Below are 22,509 nucleotides of genomic sequence, written 5' to 3' on the forward strand. Positions count from 1 at the left end.
ACCATTAAAAATGTCCCTCATGCAGTTTGATCAGACGTTTGAACCCCTAGATCATGAATTATCATTTATATCACCAAGGTGAAGCAGTGGCTACATTCATTAACACTTTTCGGTTCAAATTACAATAAAACAAAAGCTAGACAGGATAGCAGCAAAGAAATTGGACTAATGGTCCATGTTGCATCCTTGAATGAAATCCAAACTGAACGGATGTTCTAAAGGGTTCTTTGACCTTTGTTTTTTGTAAAAAGGAAAATGAAAGTTTGTATTTGTATTGTTTTATTTAAAAAATGTATATAAAAACTTTGGCAAGTTAAGAAATACAGAAACATTTACACAAATGTAGAAAAGACATTTTTAAAATTGCAATTGTGTTTGTCCACGACACTACCAAAAAAAGTGCTGGTGTAATACAAAACACTTGCGTTAAAACGGCAAGAATATTCTCCTCCCACACAATTCGGAATGTTCTGCATCAACATGCTAACAGTGGTTTCCCAGTTTAATCTTCATGTACCAGTCTGTACACTTTCCCTGTACTTTTACAGAACCGGAGTACAGACAAAAAGGCCACCTGGTGTAGATGCACCAAAACTCATGGCTCAGATAGTTCTTCCACTATCTCTACTAAAGCAGTTTTGTGCTTGAAACGGGAACAGTACCCATTACACCCAGCTCACACCGGCAAGATTAAAAACAGTGCAATCAGAAGCGGGCATCTTTGGCATCTTTCACAAGTCAAGCGCAGAAAGATCACAAACTATCTTTTCAAGAATATGCACTCCATATGCATTGATAGTCTTCCCTAATGGGTTAATAGACTTAAGTATGCATCAATGTGTCCCTACCAACTCATTAACCACTTCCTCAGTTTACAAACTCCAGACATCTCAGATTAAGTCTCCAAAAAGAAATATTGACATTAATATTGCTTGGGACTTACAGATTCCTAGCTTAGTACGTGCAACCCCCATCAATTCTTTGTCAGACATTCTAAGTCTCTCAGTCAGTCCCTTGGTGTGGTATACCCGTGCCTTAATGTCCAAACCTTCAGCATTTTTTCCGGGTTTTTCCGGAAAGACTGCCTTGTACTCCTCTGCAATGTCTATAAATATACGTGCCCGGTACTGTACTTGAGCCAACTGGACGGCAGGCTCAACTCAAAGGCTGAAGAAAGCAGGTTTGGACATTTATAGGAGGGGGACAGAACAGGGTGAACTTTCACAGAGTTAGAAATAAAAACGTTGGCATTGTCCACTCCACTAATAAAATCACCTTTGCTCCAGATTTAAAAAATTAAAATAACTCTGGATTAAGTGTACCAATTCATTTTACCCTCAAGAAAATTAAGTTGACACGAGTATACCATTTCTTTTTCTTACATGTGCATCAAAATGCAACTCATGCCAGCTGGCAAGCTAGAGAAGGGATCAACTTCAGTAAACAGGTCTCAATGGCAACTCTTTGGTCGAGTTTTCTTTGCTTTCGAATTTCCTCATACAAGTTCCCCTTTCCAGTTGTACCTCCCCACACACACCGGCACCGACACATGCGGTCACGTTTGGAAAGAGTTCTGTGGCCAAGAACGGCCTTCTAGGTGAGGATTAGAGTCCGTCCACCGCGGAGGGGAAGTCAAGACAGCGAGGTTCTGGTTTGTCACGGTTTCCGTTGGATCTTTTCTCGGAGATCGGATCGGAGAACCGCTGTCTGTGTTGAGGTCCTCTCCACAGTCTAATCCTCCAGGGGAAGCAGCTCCTCCAGGTCCCTGGATTGGCTCTCCCAGGAGAAGTTCCTGTAATTCAGTCAGGTCGTCCGCCGCTCAGAGAGGCGTTTTGTTCAATACGTCATGCAGCGAGGTCTTATGTTGAGAGGCTGGGGATGGGGGTCAATCTGGAGGAAAGAGAAACATTTATAGAAGAGTTAAAACATGTCCGATTTAAGGTTAAGCATATAAACAAAAATTGCTTCACACATTACATAGTTTACATTTGAGGATCGATCAGTTTAATAGTTTCTTCCACAGTTGACCAGGTGCTGAGGTTTGAAAGCGCTCTCACCTCACAGTACACTGGAGGCGGCCGGAAGCGGAACTCCTGGACATACGCGAAGAACGGTCTCTCCAGGATGCCCGTGAAGTCCTCCTCAATCAATGGAGGGGACATGTTATGCTCAGCCTCCTCCTCCGAGATGATGGTGTTATAATCTGGGGGAGCTGTGGAATGGGAGGACAAAAAAAACATGGACTTGAGTCTTGCTGCCACAATTACACACTTTTACAGCTTGTCCTCATTAGTACCATCTAACCAAATCAGACCAATTTCAGGCACCACCCTCTACTCTCCTACTTCAGCGTTGGAAACTCCCTCAACCCTAGTCTTAATGAGCTCCATGTACCATCAATCACTCAGAATCGGGTTTGTGGTTGCCATTGTGGTCGCTTTGGGTTTTTACGCATGATTTCTTCAGGAAATCAGAACTACCCAACAGATTATTAAATAACCTGATCTAGTGTTTCACTTGTGCATGTCCTTCTAATACTCACGTTCAGGCTGCTCAGGGATGGCCATGCGGAGCCATTCTAGGTTCACGCTGTACTGGCTGCTCACGCTGGAGGTCCGGCTGCCGAAGGGGTGCAGGGGGATGGTGCCCATGACCAATGGCAGCTCCAGGGACAGCTTGGAAGTGCCGGGCACGTCCACACACACCTGCCAGGACAAGGACACAATTTAACAAGGTTGCATCAACCAGAAGAGAGCAATCTATCCTTTAGGTTTTCAAGAGGAATTAGACCCTTTATTAAGTCAAATCTAGATCTGTAAATAGGCTTTGATCTTGGTGGCATCAACTCACCCGCAACATGTATTCCACTTTGATGATGCGGCACTGCAGGATGGAGGGCCCAACCGGGGGGATCTTGATGGCCCGCCCGTGCCAGGTCTCTCTCCTCCTGGCACCCACCACGTCCCCGCTCAGGGTGGCCACCACAGATTTCTTCTGCTTCATGGTGCCCCGCGCGATGAAGGTCTGCGTCTGGGTGATGTAGGCCTTGGGCACGATGGAGCGGGAGGTGGAGTTGTCGAACTCAGCGAAGATGGGGATCACTTCACCTGGAGAAATGGAGACGCAGGAAATCCATGTGAGAAGACTGAATGAAGCCTCCTAAAGCCTAGGGGTCCTCATTGTGGTCAGGGACTCCAGTTAAACAAGGGAAGCCAATTTAATCTAACATTAAGGCCTGGTACTATAGGAAAGATCTACATAGAAACTTATCCACAATAAGTCTTCTTAAAGCAGTCTTAATAAAAGACATCTGCTTCAGCATGCAGATTCTGCACACCACATTTGTGATTTGGGGTTTATTTGGAATTCAAATTCAGGAGTCTCCAGAAGTCCTTACCTGGGGTGTATCCTTTGCGGTCAATTTTGGCGGTAAGGGACACCTGTCCGAAATTACGGTACCAAACTCGTGCCATCTTGTCTTTGGTGCCAGCCTGGGGAGCCTGCAAAGACACCAACCGTGAAACATGAATGATTTGCTCAAAAAAGGCAGTTACATAACCGATTTGAGCACCGGTAAACCCTTCGATAGCCCGCCGTTACATTCCAAATCAAAGTCACCCTTACCAGAAGAGCTGGCGTGTTGATGTCAATGGGTTCAATGACTGTGAATTCCTTCTTGATCTTCCGGACTGTGGCCCAGGGACGATGCAGCTTGACTTTCACCCAGTAGCGGATGCTGCCATGTTTGCCTTCGAATGAGGTCACCAAGGTCCTATCAGGAGAAACGGTGGACTGGTTAGGCTTGGCGCTTTGTGAAGAAACTCCATCAACATGTAGGTAAACAAGCATTAAGCACAGGGTTAGCAACAGTATACTTACTCTTCAGGAAGTTGGAAACTGAAAGGAAACTCGTGTCTTCCTGCTTGCAGTACGGTCATTTCACCATTATCTGGAAAAAACAAAACAAACAAAAAAACACGTTAACTTTTTGCTTCTCATTCTATGGTTGTCCTTCTTTAAGACCAGTATTTGTAGGAATAATGTCTGGGGGAATAAAGCTGCAAGTTATGTGAACCATGAGAACAGATCAGCCTTTGGGTTTCCACCATGCTGCAGATTTGTAACCACTTAAGCAGTGATTGCCAATCACTGGGCCACCGGGGACGGTTTTCTGGGAAACTTATTTGGTTTACACTGGGACAGAAATGCTGCAAGACTCTTCAAAGTCTGAAGTGCAGCTTGGTTTTGGTTTCCCAGTGACTAAGTCACACCGAGCATGTGCTTGTTCACAGTGCAAGGCAATTTCCTCCAAATCACTTGTTTACAGTCTTTACTGACACATGGGCACGGACCTCACTGTACCAGAGAGAAGCAGAAGGGCTACAGAGAGATCAGGACTCGATTCAGAGCTACACTACAGCAGGTTTCATTCGTAAATCACTCAAAAGCAGTGCATTTAAAAGTCTTTCAAATAGAGGAAGTGCAAGTTAAAAGACCGTAAAACTGTGCAAGACAGAATTTCATTGGATTGCTCTGCACACTTCAAGTCAGTTTGCAGTCCTTTCCATCCCTTAGACCAAGACAATGCTTAAATATTACACATTATGGGTAGTGCATGGATTAGTTGTCTTTAAAGAAGCTTCCATTTATGTAATAAACAAATGGATTGCTTTCTCTTTGCAATACAGTCCACCTCTTAAAAAGCACAAACGCGTGTATAAAATGTAACAAAACGACCCGACTGACAGCATCCCAAATCAGGGTTTCTCGGGGCTCTTTTAAGGCCGAGATTGACAAGATTTTAAAACGCTTTACGACCGCTACCGAAGACAAGTCAAGTATACGGTTAGTTTAAACTTAAGAGTACCAGTAACTGTCCAATAATTAACCCCAACACGTACAAAGCTCTGCCATCAAAGTTTAGATCCTTATAATCGTAAATTTATTGAAATGCAATGGGGAGAAAGTGCGTCCGACTGCCATCAATGAGAGACATGTCAGATCAGTCAGCAAGGGCTGTGGGGGTGAAGGCGCAATTACGTGCCCGGCGACACGTTACTCAAATCAATGAAGGACCCCCTCTCCCTCCTCGTCCCGAGATCCGATCCCCCTGCCCACTCGCAGCGGACCTCCACCCCCCGCTGCCCGCACACTGACCTGCCTGCAGGAGCGTCTCCCTGCGGTTCAGGTACTCCACCTCGTCGCTGTAGTTCTGGGTGTAGGCGGTGCTGGAGCCGGCGCTGCGGGACTCGGTCCAGTGCACCTTGGCGAAGCCCTCGGCGTGCAGCTTGACCGACGCCACTCGGGCGTCCCCGGCCAGCTCCAGCAGCACCTTGCCGGACACCACGTCCCCGCTGCTGAACACGGGAGGCGAGTCCACCTCGGGGGAGTCGAAGACCACGTCCAGCTTTTGCACTTTGTCGAAAATCATGTTAGATCCGAGGGAGCGGGCGGGCGGTCGTTGGTCGAGAGTCGCTACAGTGAGCTGTGCGGAGCAGGGCTGTCCCCCGCACCTTTAACACGCCGCGAAAGGGGGCGGGCTCTGCGGGGCTGTTACGCCAGGCCTGAGGCAGTCCCAGTCGCCAGCTAATAAACATCTTCCCTGGGCGTGGAGCCGGAGCGGGGCTCGGTCACAGCAGGGTGATTGATGGATCCAGGTTTGGAGCAAAACAAGCTGACTGAGCATGCCCCGAGAGCCTGGAAAACAGGCTCCACAATAGCGCCGCAATATATGGAAGAGGTTTCCCAAAAGAATGCATCCTCTTAAAAAGACTTGTTAGACCTATAGATGGGATTGCAATGCAACTTCTCGCATAACTTTACAGGCGTGTTTTCATTTTGTTTTTGTCAGCTGGGGGGGAGGGGGGGCATGCATTCGTCTATTTGTACCCCTATATTATAGGCTATTTTGCACAACTTATGTTTCTTTAATTACATACAAATAAGATAGTATGGGATAGTAGGGAAGAAAATAAGGAGTGTGCATTATAGCATTTTGTTACGTTCTTAATTACGAGATTTTACACCGCAAAAGGGTTAAGTATTAGAATCGGTCTATACAATTAAGATTTCGACGATTGCTTGTAGGTTTATATTTAAAACCTCTAGCCAAGTCTAATTTTAGAGCATAATTTAAGAACAATGTGTGTTCATTTCCTCCTTCTCCCAATTACACAATTTCTAGACCTTGGGAAAGAACTTGTTTACTCGCGTCCTGTGAAGCGGGGTTAGTGCGCAGTGGCGCCCCCTGGGGGACACGGCGCAGGCGCGCAGCTGGGCCGGTGCGGGACAGTTTTCTGGGGCAAGCTTATAATGTGCGCCCAGTCTGCCCTCCAGCGTACGGAGAGGACAAGTTTCAAGGATTCGTAGTTATACAAGTGTCTGATCTGACATTACATATAGATTACATCTACAATTACATTAATAGTGTTGCCCCCACCCCCACCACCACCCCCATGCCTTTCATACAAAAACTATTTCCATTATGATAGTGTGTGATTATAATATTATATAGACACACAATAACCAATTAACCAATACAACAATGTACCCAATATCCATAACATCTGTGCAAATGTGCAGTTTGGGAAGACAAGAACTTTCAATTCACTTAGGGAAAACGGGATAAAAACTTATTGCATTTTTGAAAACTTGTTCCTTCAGCCAGCAGGTGGCAAATCTGAACAGAGTGTCTAGGGAGAAGAAGCGAATTATAATCCGAATAGAACAATGCAAAACACGTGTCATAGAACAGTGGAGAGAAACCCATATCCTCTTTCATGGTTTCACGCATTAAATGACTGCTTAAACAAACACTTGGGGCATGTTTGCTTGTCGACTCTTAAGGTACGAGGGCTGCCCGAGTCTGCACGTACGCATGACAAAAGGGGATTTAACTGGGGGAGCGTGTGGCCTCAAGGCAGTCTGTCTGCGCCGATAAGGCCAGCTGTCCTGTACCCGCCCACTTGACTCATCTAATTGTGACGTAGAGGTCGGGCCGCACGTCTTCCTGTCAACCCACACTTCAACACGTGGACGGGCTCACGTACCCAGATGTGCTCCTCTGTGCACACTTCCTTCTGCACTCCCCCTAGTCACAGCCGAATAAGACAGCCAAGGCATCACATCAATCAAGACTGCATACAATTCATAGATTAAGTATTGGATTATAATTTATAAACACTTCAAAAAATACCAATATACTTCCTTAAAAGCCATTCAAGCTTGAGGAATGATTTTTTCAAAAGCATATGCTCTCAAAAACAGTTATTTATAGCAAACCATAATAGACACACCGAAAAGTAAGCAATGGAACAGTAAACGTTGACACTAGCAAGACATGCAACACGCAGACTAAAACAGAAACCACACACGTTGACAGATACTACATTTAAGAATGTAAATATTATACCTACACAAATACACAAGTGGGATAATTGGACTCGGATTAGTGCTAGAGATCCTTACCTTAAATAGTATTGATGAACTAATCATGGACAATGTCAATTAAGAGAAATCAATTAGATACTAATTTTTTTGCAGCCTTTTTTTGTATTTATAATTAATAAAAGGGGTGGTCAACTCAACAGACCACTTCTGAAATCTTTCTTTTTTATATTTATCTGTGGCAGCAGGGAAGCAGTCTCAGGAAGAGACAGGAGGCAAAAACACTCCCATGGTGCTTTGCAGTTGCCAAGGGGACTCGAGTGGCATTTTTTAAACCCCCGCTGGCTGAGAAAACAGGAACAGCTGTGCACTCTAAGACAACACACCCAAAACACTGGTGTTCAGTTAGCAAATGTGCAATGGCCCAGGTCTCCACACACAAAGTTACAGCAACAGGCACCAGATTTGCTGTGCATGTTTAAATAAAAACCGTCTTTAAAACTGGATTTGCCGAAGTATACATTGGGTTCATTTCAATGTATTTGACTGAACACTCCCGAACATTTTACATCTTCAAGCCTGCCTTCTGGATCTGTGCTGTACGGTTTTCTGCACAAAATGGAAAGGCGGGGAAATGAAACCTGCCATATGGAAGAGCAAGGGGAAGGTTACAGTGGCAGCTAGTCAGATTAAAAAAAATAAAAGCACATTTAAAAAGCCCCTCATGGGTCAGTACTATCAAGCTATTCAAATTAGACAGGAAGGGGAAGAAAAACACACTTGGACAGATTCTCAAGAATTGCTTATTTAAAAAAAAAAGTATACTACGACGGCAAGGAGCTTTTGGAAATTCAAATAACAGGAATTTTCTTTGAGCAATGAGGTGGCTATGGGATAAATTTGAAACCAGTCCTAAGTTTTCCTAGGTTTGCAAAACCTGCCCTGAAACAAACCTTCAACAGCCTTAAAGTCCTCAAACAACCTGTAGGCAACCCTGAACTAAGAGGAGATGGGAGTTGTACCCGATACGGATTTTACCACACTATATTAAAATGGTAATCAGAATTAATCTGGGAGTTTAATAGGATGTGTACTTTATTTTTCCCTCTACGAGAACTTTGGGATCCTCCAACTCTGGATAAAGTACATTATACCAGTGCTACAAATCTCTGGGCGAGAATGGGCCAAGGTCCAGATGCCTGCTGTTTATAAACATCCAAACTCACCAGCATGCAAAAGTCACACACGGCTCAGAGCAAATATTGACCTGAGAAGAGCCTTCACCCGGGACAGTGCCACATTAAACAAATATTTAGACTGCAAATTTGCCTCCGAATCCTGACATAAGCAAAAATAAAAGACCTAAATCAGACGAACTCCCAAAGTCCAGTTGCCTCAAATGTACACAAATCCCTCAATGTGCTACAACACCACAATGCACAGACTGTGAGCCAGGCCTCAACTCAAGATGTGGCACAACACTACACTCAGCAGCATTTACCACTAGATATTCACATCCTGCCTACATAATCCATTCCCCTCTGATTGTTTTTGGACAGAGCTAGTCTTATTGGAGAATGAGACTTTAAAATCTTAATAAGTGAACCAGTTAAAGGATGACAGTTTAGCATTGCACCTTTTTAAGGCGGGTCTTTACCTGGCTGGGAGAAAGAAAGTCAATGTACTTGGTGCTTTTAATATCCCACAGATTTTATTTTACAGTGGAGCTACCTTAACCACTTGGAGTTACATATTTTACTATTCATTTTATTCATGTAACATATGTTTTTAACCACAATGACATTTAGACAATAGAACGGTGCTTCAACATCATGCATTTTGGTCAAGATCAGTATTAGAAATGAACAGTCATACATTAGTTTCTTCTTGGGTTTTAATTTCTAATCACAAGAGCCATATTCTTGCTGCACACTCCTCTGCAGTTTGCCTTTGCCTGTTTACTGAAACCTTTTTGTTCTCTATCTGTATTTGCCAAGTAAAAAAACTGGACACGTGGTAAACTATGCATGACTTATATTCCAATAAAACATTAACCCTCTCACTCATTTTGCCATTTATTTTGGCCAGATCTGATATTCCTCTGCTCTCCTTTTGGAAATCTTATCCTGCAACTCTCAGATGGTCACAGGCTGTTCATTTCTGACTGCAGGAGACTTTGTGCAATTGACGTTTTAATAAACTTGAGTCAATCAATACATAGGGCAAAGTGAACAGATTACATACATTTCTTCTGTTTTTCTCTTTTCTGAAGCCATGGACGTCTGCAGTACCAATAACCCTGGAAACATAGTTTTTTGGGGGGTACACATGAAAAGGCAAAGATGAACAGGGTCCATTTCAGACCGTTCAAGTCTTAGAATCACTCCTACCAAAACATTCAAGCCACAATCCAGTCATCTCACTTGCATGCCATTCATTTTACCTTTCCCATACTTTAAGGTCTGTCAGATGTAGGAATGGAAGCGGTGTGTCCAAATTGAACAGTTTCGTAGAGCCAGGTGCACTGCAACCCTGATCTTTTCGCTGAAACGGTCAGTATTCATCCATGCGAAATGCCACTGCGCCACACTCACTTCAAGTGGCTAAAGGTGGTGATGTGGAATAGCATCATATTTTATATCCTAATGGTCAAGATGCATAAATCAATTGCACTTTGCTGTAAATTTTCCCCATCAGTAATCTGCACCACCAAGTAAAGTTGCAACCAAGATTGAAACAATTGTATTCTGTTGGCAACGGGTGTAGATATATTCATACACATTAGTCGCCTAATTTAAACATCTCCAATCACTTGTTCTTGTATGCATCTAATTTCCCGATGTCTCTAGAATTACAAACACTTTTTTAAACCACCGAGCCCTCATTTAACCCTCATTTTACAGCCATCAAAAACTAAATAAAATCACTCATTTATGACACTGCGATTTGCAATGTTTTTTCTGGACCGCAAAGGGGAAATTACCATTTAACACCCAGAACAAGGCAGAACACCAAATTAAAAAGATGGTGTTGAAAACATAAACCGAACTGCTGTTGTGGAATCATCCCTTGCTAGCAGGTTTGTTTTTGTTGTCCCTCTCTTTCCACATCAGCTCAAAGTCACTTTGCCTGCCTTTGTGTGCGCTGTCAACAACCCCTGCACCTGGCTGGACAACACAAACAGGACACTGTGCTCACCTCTGATAAGGTGTTGCCTCTTCCTGAAGTAGGTCTCCTTGGAGGTGTAGTCATTGTACACAGTGTTCATGCCCACGCTGCGGTTCTCCAGCCAGTGCGCCGTGGCCACCCCTCGGCCCAGGACCTTCAGCGCCCGCACCTTCACCTCCCGGTTGAGCTCCAGCACCACCTGGCCAGACAGCAGCTCCCCACTGGTGTACACCGCGTCTGCCGGGCCCTCCAGCTCCAGAGTGAAGCTCTTTATACTTTTAAACTGCATTCCTAGAAGAGAAGTGATATACATGAAGTGCTTCACAATGCAAAAACCAAGTGAGCTAACAGCTGTGCCAGGGCAGATGTTGGTCTTTAAGAGCCAGTTCGGCATTGGCACCAATTCGTGCTCTATAAAACCAAGCACTTTTTTAAAGCAGTGTTGGTTTTATAATAGTAGATCACTCTGCTCTTATGTTTTCCTCCTCTTTATTTGACAGATAGCAGTTTGCAAGGCTGCATCCGGTGCCATTTAACGCAAGTTCTTGATGACGGATGTTGCCCAACTACTGAGCGCACCAGTTGCAAGTACATGGTAAGCGTATATTATTATTATCAACAATAACAAAACATAATAAATGCATTTTAAAATAGATTTAAACATTGCATTTTTGTAACGATTTCTGGCTGTTTTATTGATTGAAAAGATGCACATAGCACTCCCACTGCACTTAAACCAAACAGGTCCTTTTTTAAAATGCGTTTCATGAAGGTGAACTATATCTTACAGAACAGTGCAAACGATAGATGTTTGAGTACCGACCTGGTCGTTTCCTTGTCCGCCTCCGGAAAAGCCAGTTGTAATCGGGTGTGTTGTGTTTCAGTTTCGAGGTCTATATATACGGAAGCACTGCGCTGCGCGTCTGGGACAGCTGCGCCTTCCTCCAATAGCGTGGCAGGAATGGGCCCGTGCCTCCGCCAATTAAATACGAGCGTCCGCACTGAGGGTTCCATCTGCGCAGATCTGCAGAATCCCACCGATCCCATTGGTGGAGTCAGGCAGACCCGCGCAGACCTATATAAATGCGCAATACGGACGCAACCCCTGTATTCAGCCTGTGAAGCTGGGTGCGTGCGTTATTGCACGTTTGTAGTTTAAGTCGATTATCGCAAAATTTAAAGTTACAACATAAAGCGAATTCCCCAAACACCTAGTTAAATGTATTTATATATAGGCTCACACACTGCTTATTCAAAATGCCTCCGCTAGAGTTTTAACAAAGATGTGTTATATATATATATATATATATATATATATATATATATATATATATATATATATATATATATGTATTTTTGTCTCATGTAAAGCCCTTTGAGTTGCCTTCAATTGCAGCTTAGACGAGAGGAATTACAATTGCAAGGCTAATTACAACGAAGAAAATTGGGCGGAACTGTAATTGTTTAAGGCATTTTCAACTTGAGAAATGTTGAATAAAACTTAATGCAACCAATTATACTGTACATCATAATTATAACAAGGTCCAACAGGTTGTGAAAATGTAATAAGGGGTTACAATACAATAAAGTCGTGGTATAGAGTTGAACATAAATGCTGAAGTGCAGAAAAGTATGGTATTTCCAAATAAGTAAAATCATAGATTCATTATTCATTACACGTTGTTAAATCGTATGGATGATTAACCACATCTAAAACCGGGGCACCCACAAAAAATGCATTCTTCTGAACTTCAAATTTAGTGCATAATAGCAGCATATAGGATACTTACAATGATATGTCTTTACGTTTGTATAATGCTCAGGATACACCAGGCCCATTTTTTGCTGAAATAATGGAAAAACACTGTTAAACGTCTATACAGCAATTGGGTCACAGAGAAGTTAATTCATTTGACCTTTGAACCGGTCACTTACAGATAGCGTGACTGACACCGTGCACAGAGGTCAGCAAGTTGTAAGCTTTGGCTCCACTTTTGAGGAAAGCACAGTTAAGCACACTATGGGCTGGTTTCGCAGACTTTGATCAGCACTAGTCTTGGACTTTCCAATGTTATTCTCTGTAGGGAAGCCAAGCATTAGTGCTTATCAAGGTCTGTGAAACCAGCTCTATATTTACCTAGTGTGCTTATAGTAAGTTATATTTTTACTTCTGCTTTCATAGAACCCAATTAGCCATAATCTTGGCCTACTCTAATTAAAATAACATTGGCTAGTCTGACACTAGTGCTAATGTGGGTGTGTATCTACTTCTTTAATAATAACAGAACCACCCTCCCTAACAACCTTCCACATGTAACAGAAGTCACTTGTTACATAGTTGCATTGTTACATGTTTTTTTCCGAAGGTCCGTGTTTATTGTGTATTTATCTGGACAACTGCCTTCTTCCATTATTGATGGAATCTTCTGTGGAGGGCTTACCCATCATGCAACAGGATGATACAGTGGAAAAGGGAAATTCCAGTGGCTAGTTGAATAAAACATATTAAAGTATTAAATAACTTAAATACAGCAGTTAGTAAGTACATTGACTTCAACCTGTTTAGGCACTTTTATGGAACACTCTAAAACGCAAGTGCAAGGGGAAAACTAGGGAGAATCGTTACTGAAGTTGTTTCAGACGCCCCGATGTTTGTCCGTCACAAAACCTGCTGGCATCTGTGTGGACTACGTGAGCATTGCCAGGACACTCAGCGTACAGCCCTTTCCACACACGGCGTGAATCCCCCACCATAGGCCTTATCACACTGCAGGGGTTATTATCAGCAGCTGAGAACTGTGGCTTCGCCAGTGCAAGTCATACAGTGACGTGTGCCACACTGAGCCATGATGCTGTCTAGCTGAGATGTCAGTGTTCCTCATTGCTATTTGAAACTGGCCCACCATGGAAGCTGAGCTCACAAGAACCTTTTGTGTGACTCTGGGCTCCACCACACGCTTGCTATCGAAGTATATGGAATTGTACTAGTGCTAGTAATAGTTCTGTTAATAACAATATGAAGGTCTTTGTCTACCCAGTGTAGGCACTAGTGTATGTTTTTGCTGCTGTTAAACTAATGAAGGCAACCATTAATTTCCACACCTGGATTCAGATGAATTAGTCTTTATTAAGCTTGGGGGAAGAAGTGGATCTTCTTAACCATTTAAAAAGGCATGTGGCTACTCTGATCTCTCCCATGATGCACTGCAAGGCGAGGGGCTGATTTGGGGCAGAAGGCTTCTTTCTGGGTTGTAGTGAAGTACTGCTGCCTGCAGGGGGCAGTGATGTGGCAAGCTGAAATCTGTACATAATGAAAAGACAAGAGAAGGCAGCTGAACAGGAGTCTTTGAATCTTTTTTAGGACAGGACTCATATTAAAACCATTCCCCAAAACTAGAAAATCAAAATCCTTCGGACAAACTCGGATTGAAAATAAAGTACCCCACACACAAATGTACGAAGGCATGTCCTTTGAATTTGAATTCCAACAGAGTATTTGCATTTATTTTGTTTGTTCCTGATGCTAGTTTTTACTAACGTGGTTCAAACAAGGCTCAGTAGGTGCTTTAGCTAAGGTAAGAGTTCATTGTTAATTAATACTCAAACCAACTTTCTTGGAATGGGATCCTATACAAATTAACTCATTTCACTGCACAGCAATGCAAAATATTATTAGCCAAGATGAGTGTTAAATTTCAGTGTTGCTTGGCTGCACAAAGGTGTTCAAAGGTACTGTGCAAGTGCAACTTTTTTCAGAATAATCACAGATTGCCTAACTAATGAATGTGCAACCTGGACAGTAGGTCAAAGGACTGCAGAAACTTGGCTCCTTGTGAGTAAGGTGAAGAAAATAGGTTGTGAGTATCGTGCTGCTGCCATCTACTGCATATTATGACACATAGCAAATTCTACATAATTAGAAAAAAAGGTGTTGATTAAAGTCTGACTTAAGTATTAAAAAAAAAAAAAACCTGTAAAAATTCAGCCATGGGATAAGAGGCATCCATATTGGGCTTAGCTGTGTTCTTTCCCCTCAATGGGCTTCTTACCTCATGCAGGCGAGATGGGTTTAAGACTTGTCTGCCCAGCTGCGGCGGCTGATAGTCTCTCTGCATCGTTGTCATGCCCGTATCCTGGTCTGATCACAGCCAGACGCAATGCACAGGGTTTAGTGAACAATATTTAGGGAAATACGGGTATCTGTACAATGAATACGTCTCTCTCTCTCACACTATCCACAGTCTGTCTGTCTGTTGCTTTTCTGTGGATCACACTAGATACATGTAAGTACTAATGATTAATGTGTGAAAGGACTTAAGCATGTAGTTTTGGTCTAATCTAATACAGTCTGGCTATTCCTAACTACAGTTTCTGCACCTTCAAAGCCGTTGTAGACCATTAATGGGCAGCAGTGTTAACAGATTCATAGTCGTACATAATTAAATTACATTACACATTGCACCTCTGGTCAGTATTTAACTCACAAGCATAGAAATACTGCTTTGGTATCAGTGAGAACCAGGGTAAATAATTTACATATGAGTAAGAACAGCAGTTTGAGTTCAGTTTATTAGGTTGGGCAGCTTTTCAAATTAAGGTTGTTAATGTACAACCATTTAAAATGAGAAAATAAGCTATAAGTTCCAATAACTCTTAGTACTTGTGAGTAAAACCTTCACCAACCAATCAGGGCCTAGTTTCATGTATGTTGTCTTCATCTCCCCTGAGCTGGCACGCTGTTTGTAGGGCCTTGAATAGTCATATACAATTTACATTATACATCTGTAGGTAAAGGAAGAAAACTGGATGGTCTAGAATTTAAAATAAAAAGACTCACTGCTTCCAGATGGGAACAAATGGCTGGGTGGGTGTTTGTCTGGTCGGGCCCTGGCAGAGGTGTGGGCCTGGTAGGCATCCCTCGCAGTGGTGCTGTAGAACAGCCCCCCCATCCTGGGCTTCCCGATCTCTACGTTGCTCCTTGTCCTCTGGCCTGGGCCAACCACATGAGCCGGGACCTCTCTGGACCCCTGCTGGAACCACAGTAAACCCCAGTAAACCTTAAATAGTCCATTTACTGTCCAGTGAAAAGGATCTGCCCTCCCAGTTTCAGAACTGAATTGAGCTCGGGCTTAAGTAAAGTCCTTTGCTCTATTGAATTGCACAGTATAGTGTCCACTATGGTTTACGCTACTGGAGAGAGGCAGGGAGTCTTGTGATAGACATTACTGACATGTCATCAGCTTCCTTATTCAAAGAAGAAATAGATGTGGGGAAAAGTGGGGGGATAGGAGAAGCAGAGATTGTACCTGAGGGAAGTCCAGCCTGTTTGAGGTGACTGAGACACTCTCCCGATTTCGCTCAGGTTGGGTGTCTCCCATTGGGACAGAGCTGATGTTTCTGTTTATTTGAACACGGGAGACGACACCTGAATAAGCAGAGAACAGGGCTGGTCAAAGCCCCAGTCAAATACTTGTGTCAATGCTATGACACAGAGGCCTTCAGAATTCTGTATCAGATTAACTAACCAACCTGTAGACTAGATGACATTCATTCGGCTGTGAATGAAGCAGATTGGTCAGTGATATAAAGCTTTTCAATGAGGGATTACAAACACTAAACACCAACTCATTTAAACATGTATTTTCCTATAAGCAAACAAAAGTGGAAGTGTAACGAAAAACCAACGCTCTCCAAAGACCAACCTACTTGGTTTGATCAGACAGTAGGAGTCAGACGTGGTGGTAGATAGGCTGTCCCCTCGATAGTCCCCCAGATTCATCTTCAGAATTCCTTTAGGTGCCTCAAACCTGAAGAATGATGTAGGCAGACCTCTTATATTACTGACAATATTTTACCTTGAAGTACAGTGATGGGTCTACCTGGGTATTACAGATAGAATTGAACACAATCAGTTTTTTCACAAGAAGTTGCCAGACCTGCAAAATGGGCCTTGAAAGATTAATTCAACAAGGTTTTGCCAGACCTGGGTGGCACAGAAGAGCCCAGTCAGTTTCATACCTGGGGATTTCTTTCTTGTGGAAGGAGGAGACGTAGGTGGTTAGGGTTTCGTGGATTTTCTGTTCATCTCCCATCGGCAGTGAAGACGGGCCGTTCTGAAAAAGAGAAATGTGCTAATGGTCAAAGATTATTCAAGGACTCTCTTCCATGTCTATTAATTTAAGACAGAGGCGCAGAGTAGTTAAGAGTTCACAGTCCTATACAAAGCTTGGGTGACTGCTCAACCTGTTCATTTCATACAAATATGTGGATACGATTTTGTCTACTGGCTGTCACACACTGATAGTTACCCAGGTAGATAAGAGTGTATACCATTAAAGATTTTGTCCATTGCGTGGCTGCCACTCAGAGTCATAAATACAAATTAAAATGTGTGATTGGTGCTTAGTATATGGAAGGAAACTTAATCCAAAGAATATGAAACTTCATTCCAGATTATTGACAGATTAGATCTCTTCATATGTTGTGGTATCCTTCCTTGCTAAAACACGGTTCAGTTTTCAAACAGCATCATGCTTTCCTGTTTATTTTGACTCCTCTATACTCCTATTTGCCTCCACGTAGTGATTGGTACTGTGCTGCAGGGTAGCGTGTTTGCATTTGCTCTCTGTTTCCGCGCCGCTGATTTTCTGTTAATAGTAAATACGACAGGGCACAATCTACTGTTTATGCTATTGTGCTACATACAAGCAGTATAAATGTTGTATGACAGCATTATCTAACCTTTTCCATTGGCAGGGCTGGTGAACTCCATTTACCCTGAAAGACATCCTTGTGGTGGGTAATGTATGAAAACTCCCTGTCTTTTTCTCCTTGGATGGTTGGGGCTCCACCTAATGAAAGCAGATGGATAACATGTTTAAAGCCAGGCCCACAAAGGGAACACAATTCCACAAATTCTCTTGATGCTCATTGTAACTGTCAGTCAAAGCACAACCAACGATAGAACCAGACTCAGAATGCAATTCACAGGAAGATAAACATGCCAACATATGCCAACATTTCTCTAATATTTTACCAAAATGTTTAGCAGGTGCCTTCACTGTGGGGTGGTGTGTCACATCGTGTCCAGGGTAAGAAGACTGTTGGGTAGTAGGAAGCACTGGCAACTTCTCCCCATAAATCACGTGACTCTTCCTGGCATTATTAACCAGCTGGGCTCTGTCAGCGATGGGTGCGGGGGCGTGGTGCGGGAAGCCTTCAGACGCCATGGTGAGGAAGGTGACGTGCTTTCCGTCCCCATGCATCTTGAAGTTGGTGGTCAGTTTGGACTGAGCCAGGGTGTGGCTTAACGGCTCCAGAGAGTGAGGGGTGAATGAGCTTCTGGTTTCTGTGAGGTATTCCCTGATATGGCGCAGGTCCTTGTGCTCCACCTCAGCTGGCTTGGGCATCTGGACCTGGTGCCTCTTGGGGAGCTCGGCGACGGCGCCAAAGTCACTCTGGAAGATGGTCTTCACAGGCGTCCCACCGGCCTTGTGTCCAGAGCTGAAGTGGATGTGTGAGGACTTGAGCGACTCCCTGCCAATCAGAGGAGCTGGGATCAAGGCGTGAGGAGCTACCGACACCATGGCTGTGGAAACCAACACTCACTGAGAACAAAAACACTGAGCTAAAGCTATGTCGCTGACTGCGTCTGCCTCGCTGGCGTACTACCTGTCTGTTCCACTGCTCCTCTCCCCGCAAACACACTCCAGGTAAGTGGTAAGTGATGATGTCACCATGGAAACCATGGCATAACAGAAGTGGATGAAATCACAATGCTGGTGGCTAATTAAATGGATAAAAGTGTGGCGTGTTTTCCGTCAAAGAAGAAAAGAGAATGTGGAATGTGTCCACTACATACAAAGAATAAAGGTTTAGGAATTAAAAAGATGTCTGATCCTTATTTTGCAAGGGTTTAGGAAAATGAAATATGAAATGTTAAGACAGGAGACACTTACCATTACAGCTCAATGGTCTGCCTGTCACTAACAGTATAACAATGCTTCCTAGCTCAGGTACCAGCTATCTATTATTCAAAAGACTAGCCTTGCTCTAGACTATAAACCAAATACTATCTCTGTTGTGTGTATATTTGTGAGTATTTCATGTCAACATACCAAAACCTCATCCCTTTCAACTGCTGCCCCACGAAGTGGTGGTCTTGAAGGACTATTCCCATTAGAGAATTTTAAAAGTACAATACAGAAGTAGTGCCAGCAATAGCTTCCATTAGATAAAGAATGGAGACACACAAAGACACACACACATCAACAGGCAATTGAAGTATTTAATGTATTTAATGTAATTCACGTATAACAAAATTCTAATTAAACTTATGAATAGGTGTTTTTTTTTTACAGAAATATAATTTAGATAACTGAGTTTTTACATAAAACAATATCAGTTTACTAAGACAATGCGTGTAATGAATCAAAGAGGCCAGTTTTTTTTTAATAAAGAAAAAGTTGATGCACTATTACATCGGTGTGAAATTAAAAACAAACATATACACAAAAAACTATCAGTGAACCGACCAATTCTAAGCAAACTCGCTCGCTACTATTTAACCAATAGCGAATGCCGCCAATAGGAAGTGATGTCAAATTACGCCACTTCCGCCTTTGAGAGCCTCTTTTCCGTCTGGTTCGTGTGGCGACCGGGTGGGTATTTTCACCATGTCCATTATATTTCGGCTAACAGATTCAAAAGGGTTACAATCGCTGGAATAATGGCACCGTGTTTTCTCCACTTTGTGACTCGACTCGCTATGTGCGCAGTTGTCGCTGGCTGAGGTCCGAGAAAGATAAATGAAAGTCCACAGTGCGGGGTGGATTGCATGTGTAGAGAGAGGCCTACGGGCTCTGCGCCCGCCATGTGAGCCCCGGCGCTGCTCTCGAAATCAGGGCTGTGATCGTGGGAGACTGCTTAGTGCTGCTTCATTATTATCATAAAAATAATATTTAAACCTACGTGTTTAAGGGCACAATTAATAAAAAAACTGATCTGTCGATATTCCAGTAGCCTTTGTATGAGCATGTACGCTAAGCCAATGCATATTTTACGCCACTGTTTTATTAAATGTATCGGGTTTTAATAGCCTTTGCCATGTCTTAATCTTATATAGCTTAAAAAAAATAAAATGCGGGCTACAGCATCTCATAAACGTTTTCTTCTCGCAAATGGAGTTGTATGACAAGCTGAAGTTTTCCAGTCTTTAACAGTTTTATTAATCTGCTGTAATATTTGAGAAACTTTGGCTGATTGTTATGTTGTTTTTCATCAATAAGTGCTCGGTACTATTATACGTGGGACATGTATGTATTAAAGCTGTGGTGGGCTTTTGGATCTGATTTTATTTGGGCATAGTCTTGGACTGATCTTCCTAAAATAAGACTGGGTGGTCCTAGTGTTAATCTGGGTCTGTGAACCCAGCTCCTGGCATTGCAGTTCCTATGCTAGCTGGTTGACAGCATCTCTGCTTGTTTTGTCCAGCAGCCTGCAAAGATGCAGATCTTCGTGAAAACCCTGACTGGCAAGACCATCACCCTTGAGGTTGAGCCCAGTGACACTATCGAGAATGTGAAGGCCAAGATTCAGGATAAGGAAGGTAAGGGGCCGCTTTGACCCTCCGGTAAAAGGCACTGCAATGGATAGTGTGACTGCTATTTCAGTCAAGATCAGATAATTAATGAGAAATGAATGCATAATATTTTTGAAATGGATACATTATAATTCCTGTGTTTTTTTTTTTTTTTTTTTTTTTTTATCAGACCAGTCCCATTTATATTTTATTCTTTATTATCTTCTTGGGTGGTTCCCCCAATTATTAGGTGGTTCCATACAATTATCAAAGATGGATATATTTAAACTTAAGTGTGTAGGTTGAAGATTAATTACCAAAACAAACAAAAAGTTAGGTGAGAGAGAAGCAGTTTGGTCCTTGTCTGTAGATGTCTGTACTCAATTAAAAAAAACTTCCTTTATTAACTGCTCAATTTGCAGCAAACTAGAAAAATAAATAAAAAGAAAGTGTCATACTAGAGGCAGCAATTGATGGGGTGTGTAGGTTTTTTTGCTTCCTTTCATGCCCTGCTTTGCCACTGCTGTCCAGGTTGTAGTACACGGAGGCTCTAAGGAGGGTTTGTCTTATTTGCCTTGCAGGGATTCCTCCTGATCAGCAGCGTCTGATCTTCGCCGGGAAGCAGCTCGAGGATGGACGCACTCTGTCCGACTACAACATCCAGAAGGGTAAGAGCCGACGGCACACTGACTTTTCTGCTTTTTCTACATGGTGTGTGTGTATGTATGTGTATATATATATATATATATATATATATATATATATATATATATATATATATATATACACACACTATTTTTTAATTTGGTGCTAGCAGTTTCATTTCCACCTATGACTCCTGGAAAAACTACCAAAACAAATCTCTTAAGTTCTAACAAGTGTCACATTCAAACTATTGCCCCTCGTGGGCCTGTCAATAGTGAAATTTATAACTGTAGTCCAGTTCTATTTAGAATTGATTGTAATAAATGATCTTCCTCATGTCAGGCAGCCTGTAAGTGGTCAGGCTTATTTGGTGTTTTTTGCATTCTTGAAGGGTTAAATTAGATCAGTTTGAACACCGATGAATCCCCCCCCCCCCCACACACACACACACATCCTTATGCACTTTTTTGCACCCTGCTCACGTTGTTCTCATCTGTGTTTTGCATTTCTCCATAGAATCAACCCTCCATCTCGTCCTGCGTCTGCGCGGTGGGATCATCGAGCCCTCCCTGAGGCAGCTGGCTCAGAAATACAACTGCGACAAAATGATCTGCCGCAAGTAAGTGGACCTTTTGGTTTTGAAGTCTGAAATCTCCCCATATGTCCAAATGGGATACAAGGAGTACAATGCTGGCTTTCCAGTTTCTAATTATGTGGTTTTATTCAGTTTGAATGAGTTGCAGTGAAATGCAGGTCCCACTACTGACTGTTTTCAAGTAAATCAGTCCTGGCAGGAGTATTTCCTATGGTTGCAAAAGTTGTGCAGATATGCCTTTTTCACAGTAATCAAACTTTTAAACAAATGTAAGAGATATAGGCTAGGGCAGTGGTTCTCACCCCTGGTCCCGGAGGAGGCCATACCCTGCTGGTTTTTGTTCCAACTGAGCTCAATAATTTAATTGAACCCTTCAATTAAGTAATTTGATTAAATTTGACTCTTAATTTGACTTCCTTATTATCTTATTAAGGAACCAGAGTTCTCTTACTCTAATTTCCTTACACAACTTTATACTTAAACTAAATACAACCTGGGTATGCAGGAAATAGCAGTAGATCCTGGCCAATGATCGAGTCATTCCACCTCTTATCAGTTGTCTTAATTGTGATCGGTGGGCCTGTCGGTCTGAGGTCTGACGCTGCAGTGTTTGTCCCACAGGTGCTACGCCCGCCTTCACCCCCGTGCCGTGAACTGCAGAAAGAAGAAGTGTGGCCACACCAACAACCTGCGCCCCAAGAAGAAGCTGAAGTAAGCGCAGTATCCTGCTTGGAGGCTGCCCAGCTTGGTAGAGATGTGTCCAATAAACGTTAATAATAAAAAAAAAAAACATGACTGTGTTTTTTCTTGCTCACACCAGGCAAATTTTTTTAATTATTGATTCCAAAGGTTAATAGATTAAAGGGCAAAACCTTGCCATAAACTTGTATTTAGAACAGAATCCAATGCACTTCTTGCAAATAAGTGATTTATAATAGGGGCATTACAAATAATGCTAAAAGTTTTATGCTTCCACTTCCAGTAGAGGGCAGCACAAGCTTAAATCTTACAGAATAAATCCTTTCAAATTCTACTTTAAAGTGATTTTTAGGATAAATGGTATATCTGAGTTGTTATAAGAACAGTTGGAATTGTTTAGCAAATCAATCCTCCTTGACCTCCACCAAGAACTGAT

The 22,509-nt window shown here is 42.7% G+C and overlaps 3 protein-coding genes and 1 long non-coding RNA gene across 5 annotated transcripts; 2 read left to right on the forward strand and 2 right to left on the reverse strand.

Moving 5' to 3' along the window:
* Positions 1-262: 262 nt before the first annotated feature.
* Positions 263-5,522, reverse strand: LOC136717805 (arrestin domain-containing protein 2). The gene is made up of 8 exons (XM_066695332.1): positions 5,158-5,522; positions 3,880-3,949; positions 3,625-3,772; positions 3,398-3,500; positions 2,851-3,107; positions 2,543-2,705; positions 2,058-2,212; positions 263-1,890 (listed from the first exon to the last, which is right to left on the reverse strand). The coding sequence occupies exons 1-8, from the start codon at positions 5,429-5,431 to the stop codon at positions 1,837-1,839; spliced, it is 1,224 nt and encodes a 407-aa protein (XP_066551429.1). The 5' UTR covers positions 5,432-5,522; the 3' UTR covers positions 263-1,836.
* A 2,637-nt stretch (positions 5,523-8,159) lies between these two features.
* Positions 8,160-11,425, reverse strand: LOC136717808 (arrestin domain-containing protein 3-like). The gene is made up of 3 exons (XM_066695336.1): positions 11,378-11,425; positions 10,585-10,845; positions 8,160-9,685 (listed from the first exon to the last, which is right to left on the reverse strand). Exons 2-3 carry the CDS (start codon positions 10,841-10,843, stop codon positions 9,597-9,599), a joined length of 348 nt encoding a protein of 115 aa, XP_066551433.1. The 5' UTR covers positions 10,844-10,845; positions 11,378-11,425; the 3' UTR covers positions 8,160-9,596.
* Positions 10,841-18,384, forward strand: LOC136717810 (uncharacterized). Its single transcript, XR_010805239.1, has 3 exons — positions 10,841-11,149; positions 17,311-17,349; positions 17,606-18,384. It is a non-coding gene; the product is annotated as an uncharacterized LOC136717810 (long non-coding RNA).
* Positions 18,385-19,155: 771 nt separating this feature from the next.
* uba52 (ubiquitin A-52 residue ribosomal protein fusion product 1) lies at positions 19,156-22,164 on the forward strand. Of its 2 annotated transcripts, none has more exons than XM_066695334.1 (5): positions 19,156-19,214; positions 20,047-20,161; positions 20,716-20,802; positions 21,296-21,398; positions 21,996-22,164. In XM_066695334.1, exons 2-5 carry the CDS (start codon positions 20,059-20,061, stop codon positions 22,087-22,089), a joined length of 387 nt encoding a protein of 128 aa, XP_066551431.1. In that variant the 5' UTR covers positions 19,156-19,214; positions 20,047-20,058; the 3' UTR covers positions 22,090-22,164. The 2 variants fall into 2 exon arrangements, with proteins under 2 accessions (XP_066551431.1, XP_066551432.1); XM_066695335.1 differs by having other exon boundaries at positions 19,162-19,214; positions 20,050-20,161.
* Positions 22,165-22,509: the final 345 nt, after the last annotated feature.

Source organism: Amia ocellicauda, chromosome 22 (genome assembly GCF_036373705.1).
Source record: "Amia ocellicauda isolate fAmiCal2 chromosome 22, fAmiCal2.hap1, whole genome shotgun sequence".
Taxonomy (NCBI): Eukaryota; Metazoa; Chordata; class Actinopteri; order Amiiformes; family Amiidae; genus Amia; species Amia ocellicauda.

Excerpts from the sequence above, each read along its gene's own strand:
- LOC136717805 (XM_066695332.1), bottom strand. The coding sequence starts at position 5,431 with ATGATTTTCGACAAAGTGCAAAAGCTGGACGTGGTCTTCGACTCCCCC. Across the intron at positions 3,950-5,157 it reads GGAGACGCTCCTGCAGGCAG|ATAATGGTGAAATGACCGTA; the intron begins GTCAGTGTGCGG and ends TGTTTTTTCCAG. Across the intron at positions 2,706-2,850 it reads AAGTGGAATACATGTTGCGG|GTGTGTGTGGACGTGCCCGG; the intron begins GTGAGTTGATGC and ends TTGTCCTGGCAG.
- uba52 (XM_066695334.1), top strand. The coding sequence starts at position 20,059 with ATGCAGATCTTCGTGAAAACCCTGACTGGCAAGACCATCACCCTTGAG. Across the intron at positions 20,803-21,295 it reads CGACTACAACATCCAGAAGG|AATCAACCCTCCATCTCGTC; the intron begins GTAAGAGCCGAC and ends ATTTCTCCATAG. Across the intron at positions 21,399-21,995 it reads GACAAAATGATCTGCCGCAA|GTGCTACGCCCGCCTTCACC; the intron begins GTAAGTGGACCT and ends TTTGTCCCACAG.
- LOC136717808 (XM_066695336.1), bottom strand. The coding sequence starts at position 10,843 with ATGCAGTTTAAAAGTATAAAGAGCTTCACTCTGGAGCTGGAGGGCCCG. Across the intron at positions 9,686-10,584 it reads GAGGCAACACCTTATCAGAG|GGTTATTGGTACTGCAGACG; the intron begins GTGAGCACAGTG and ends CTATGTTTCCAG.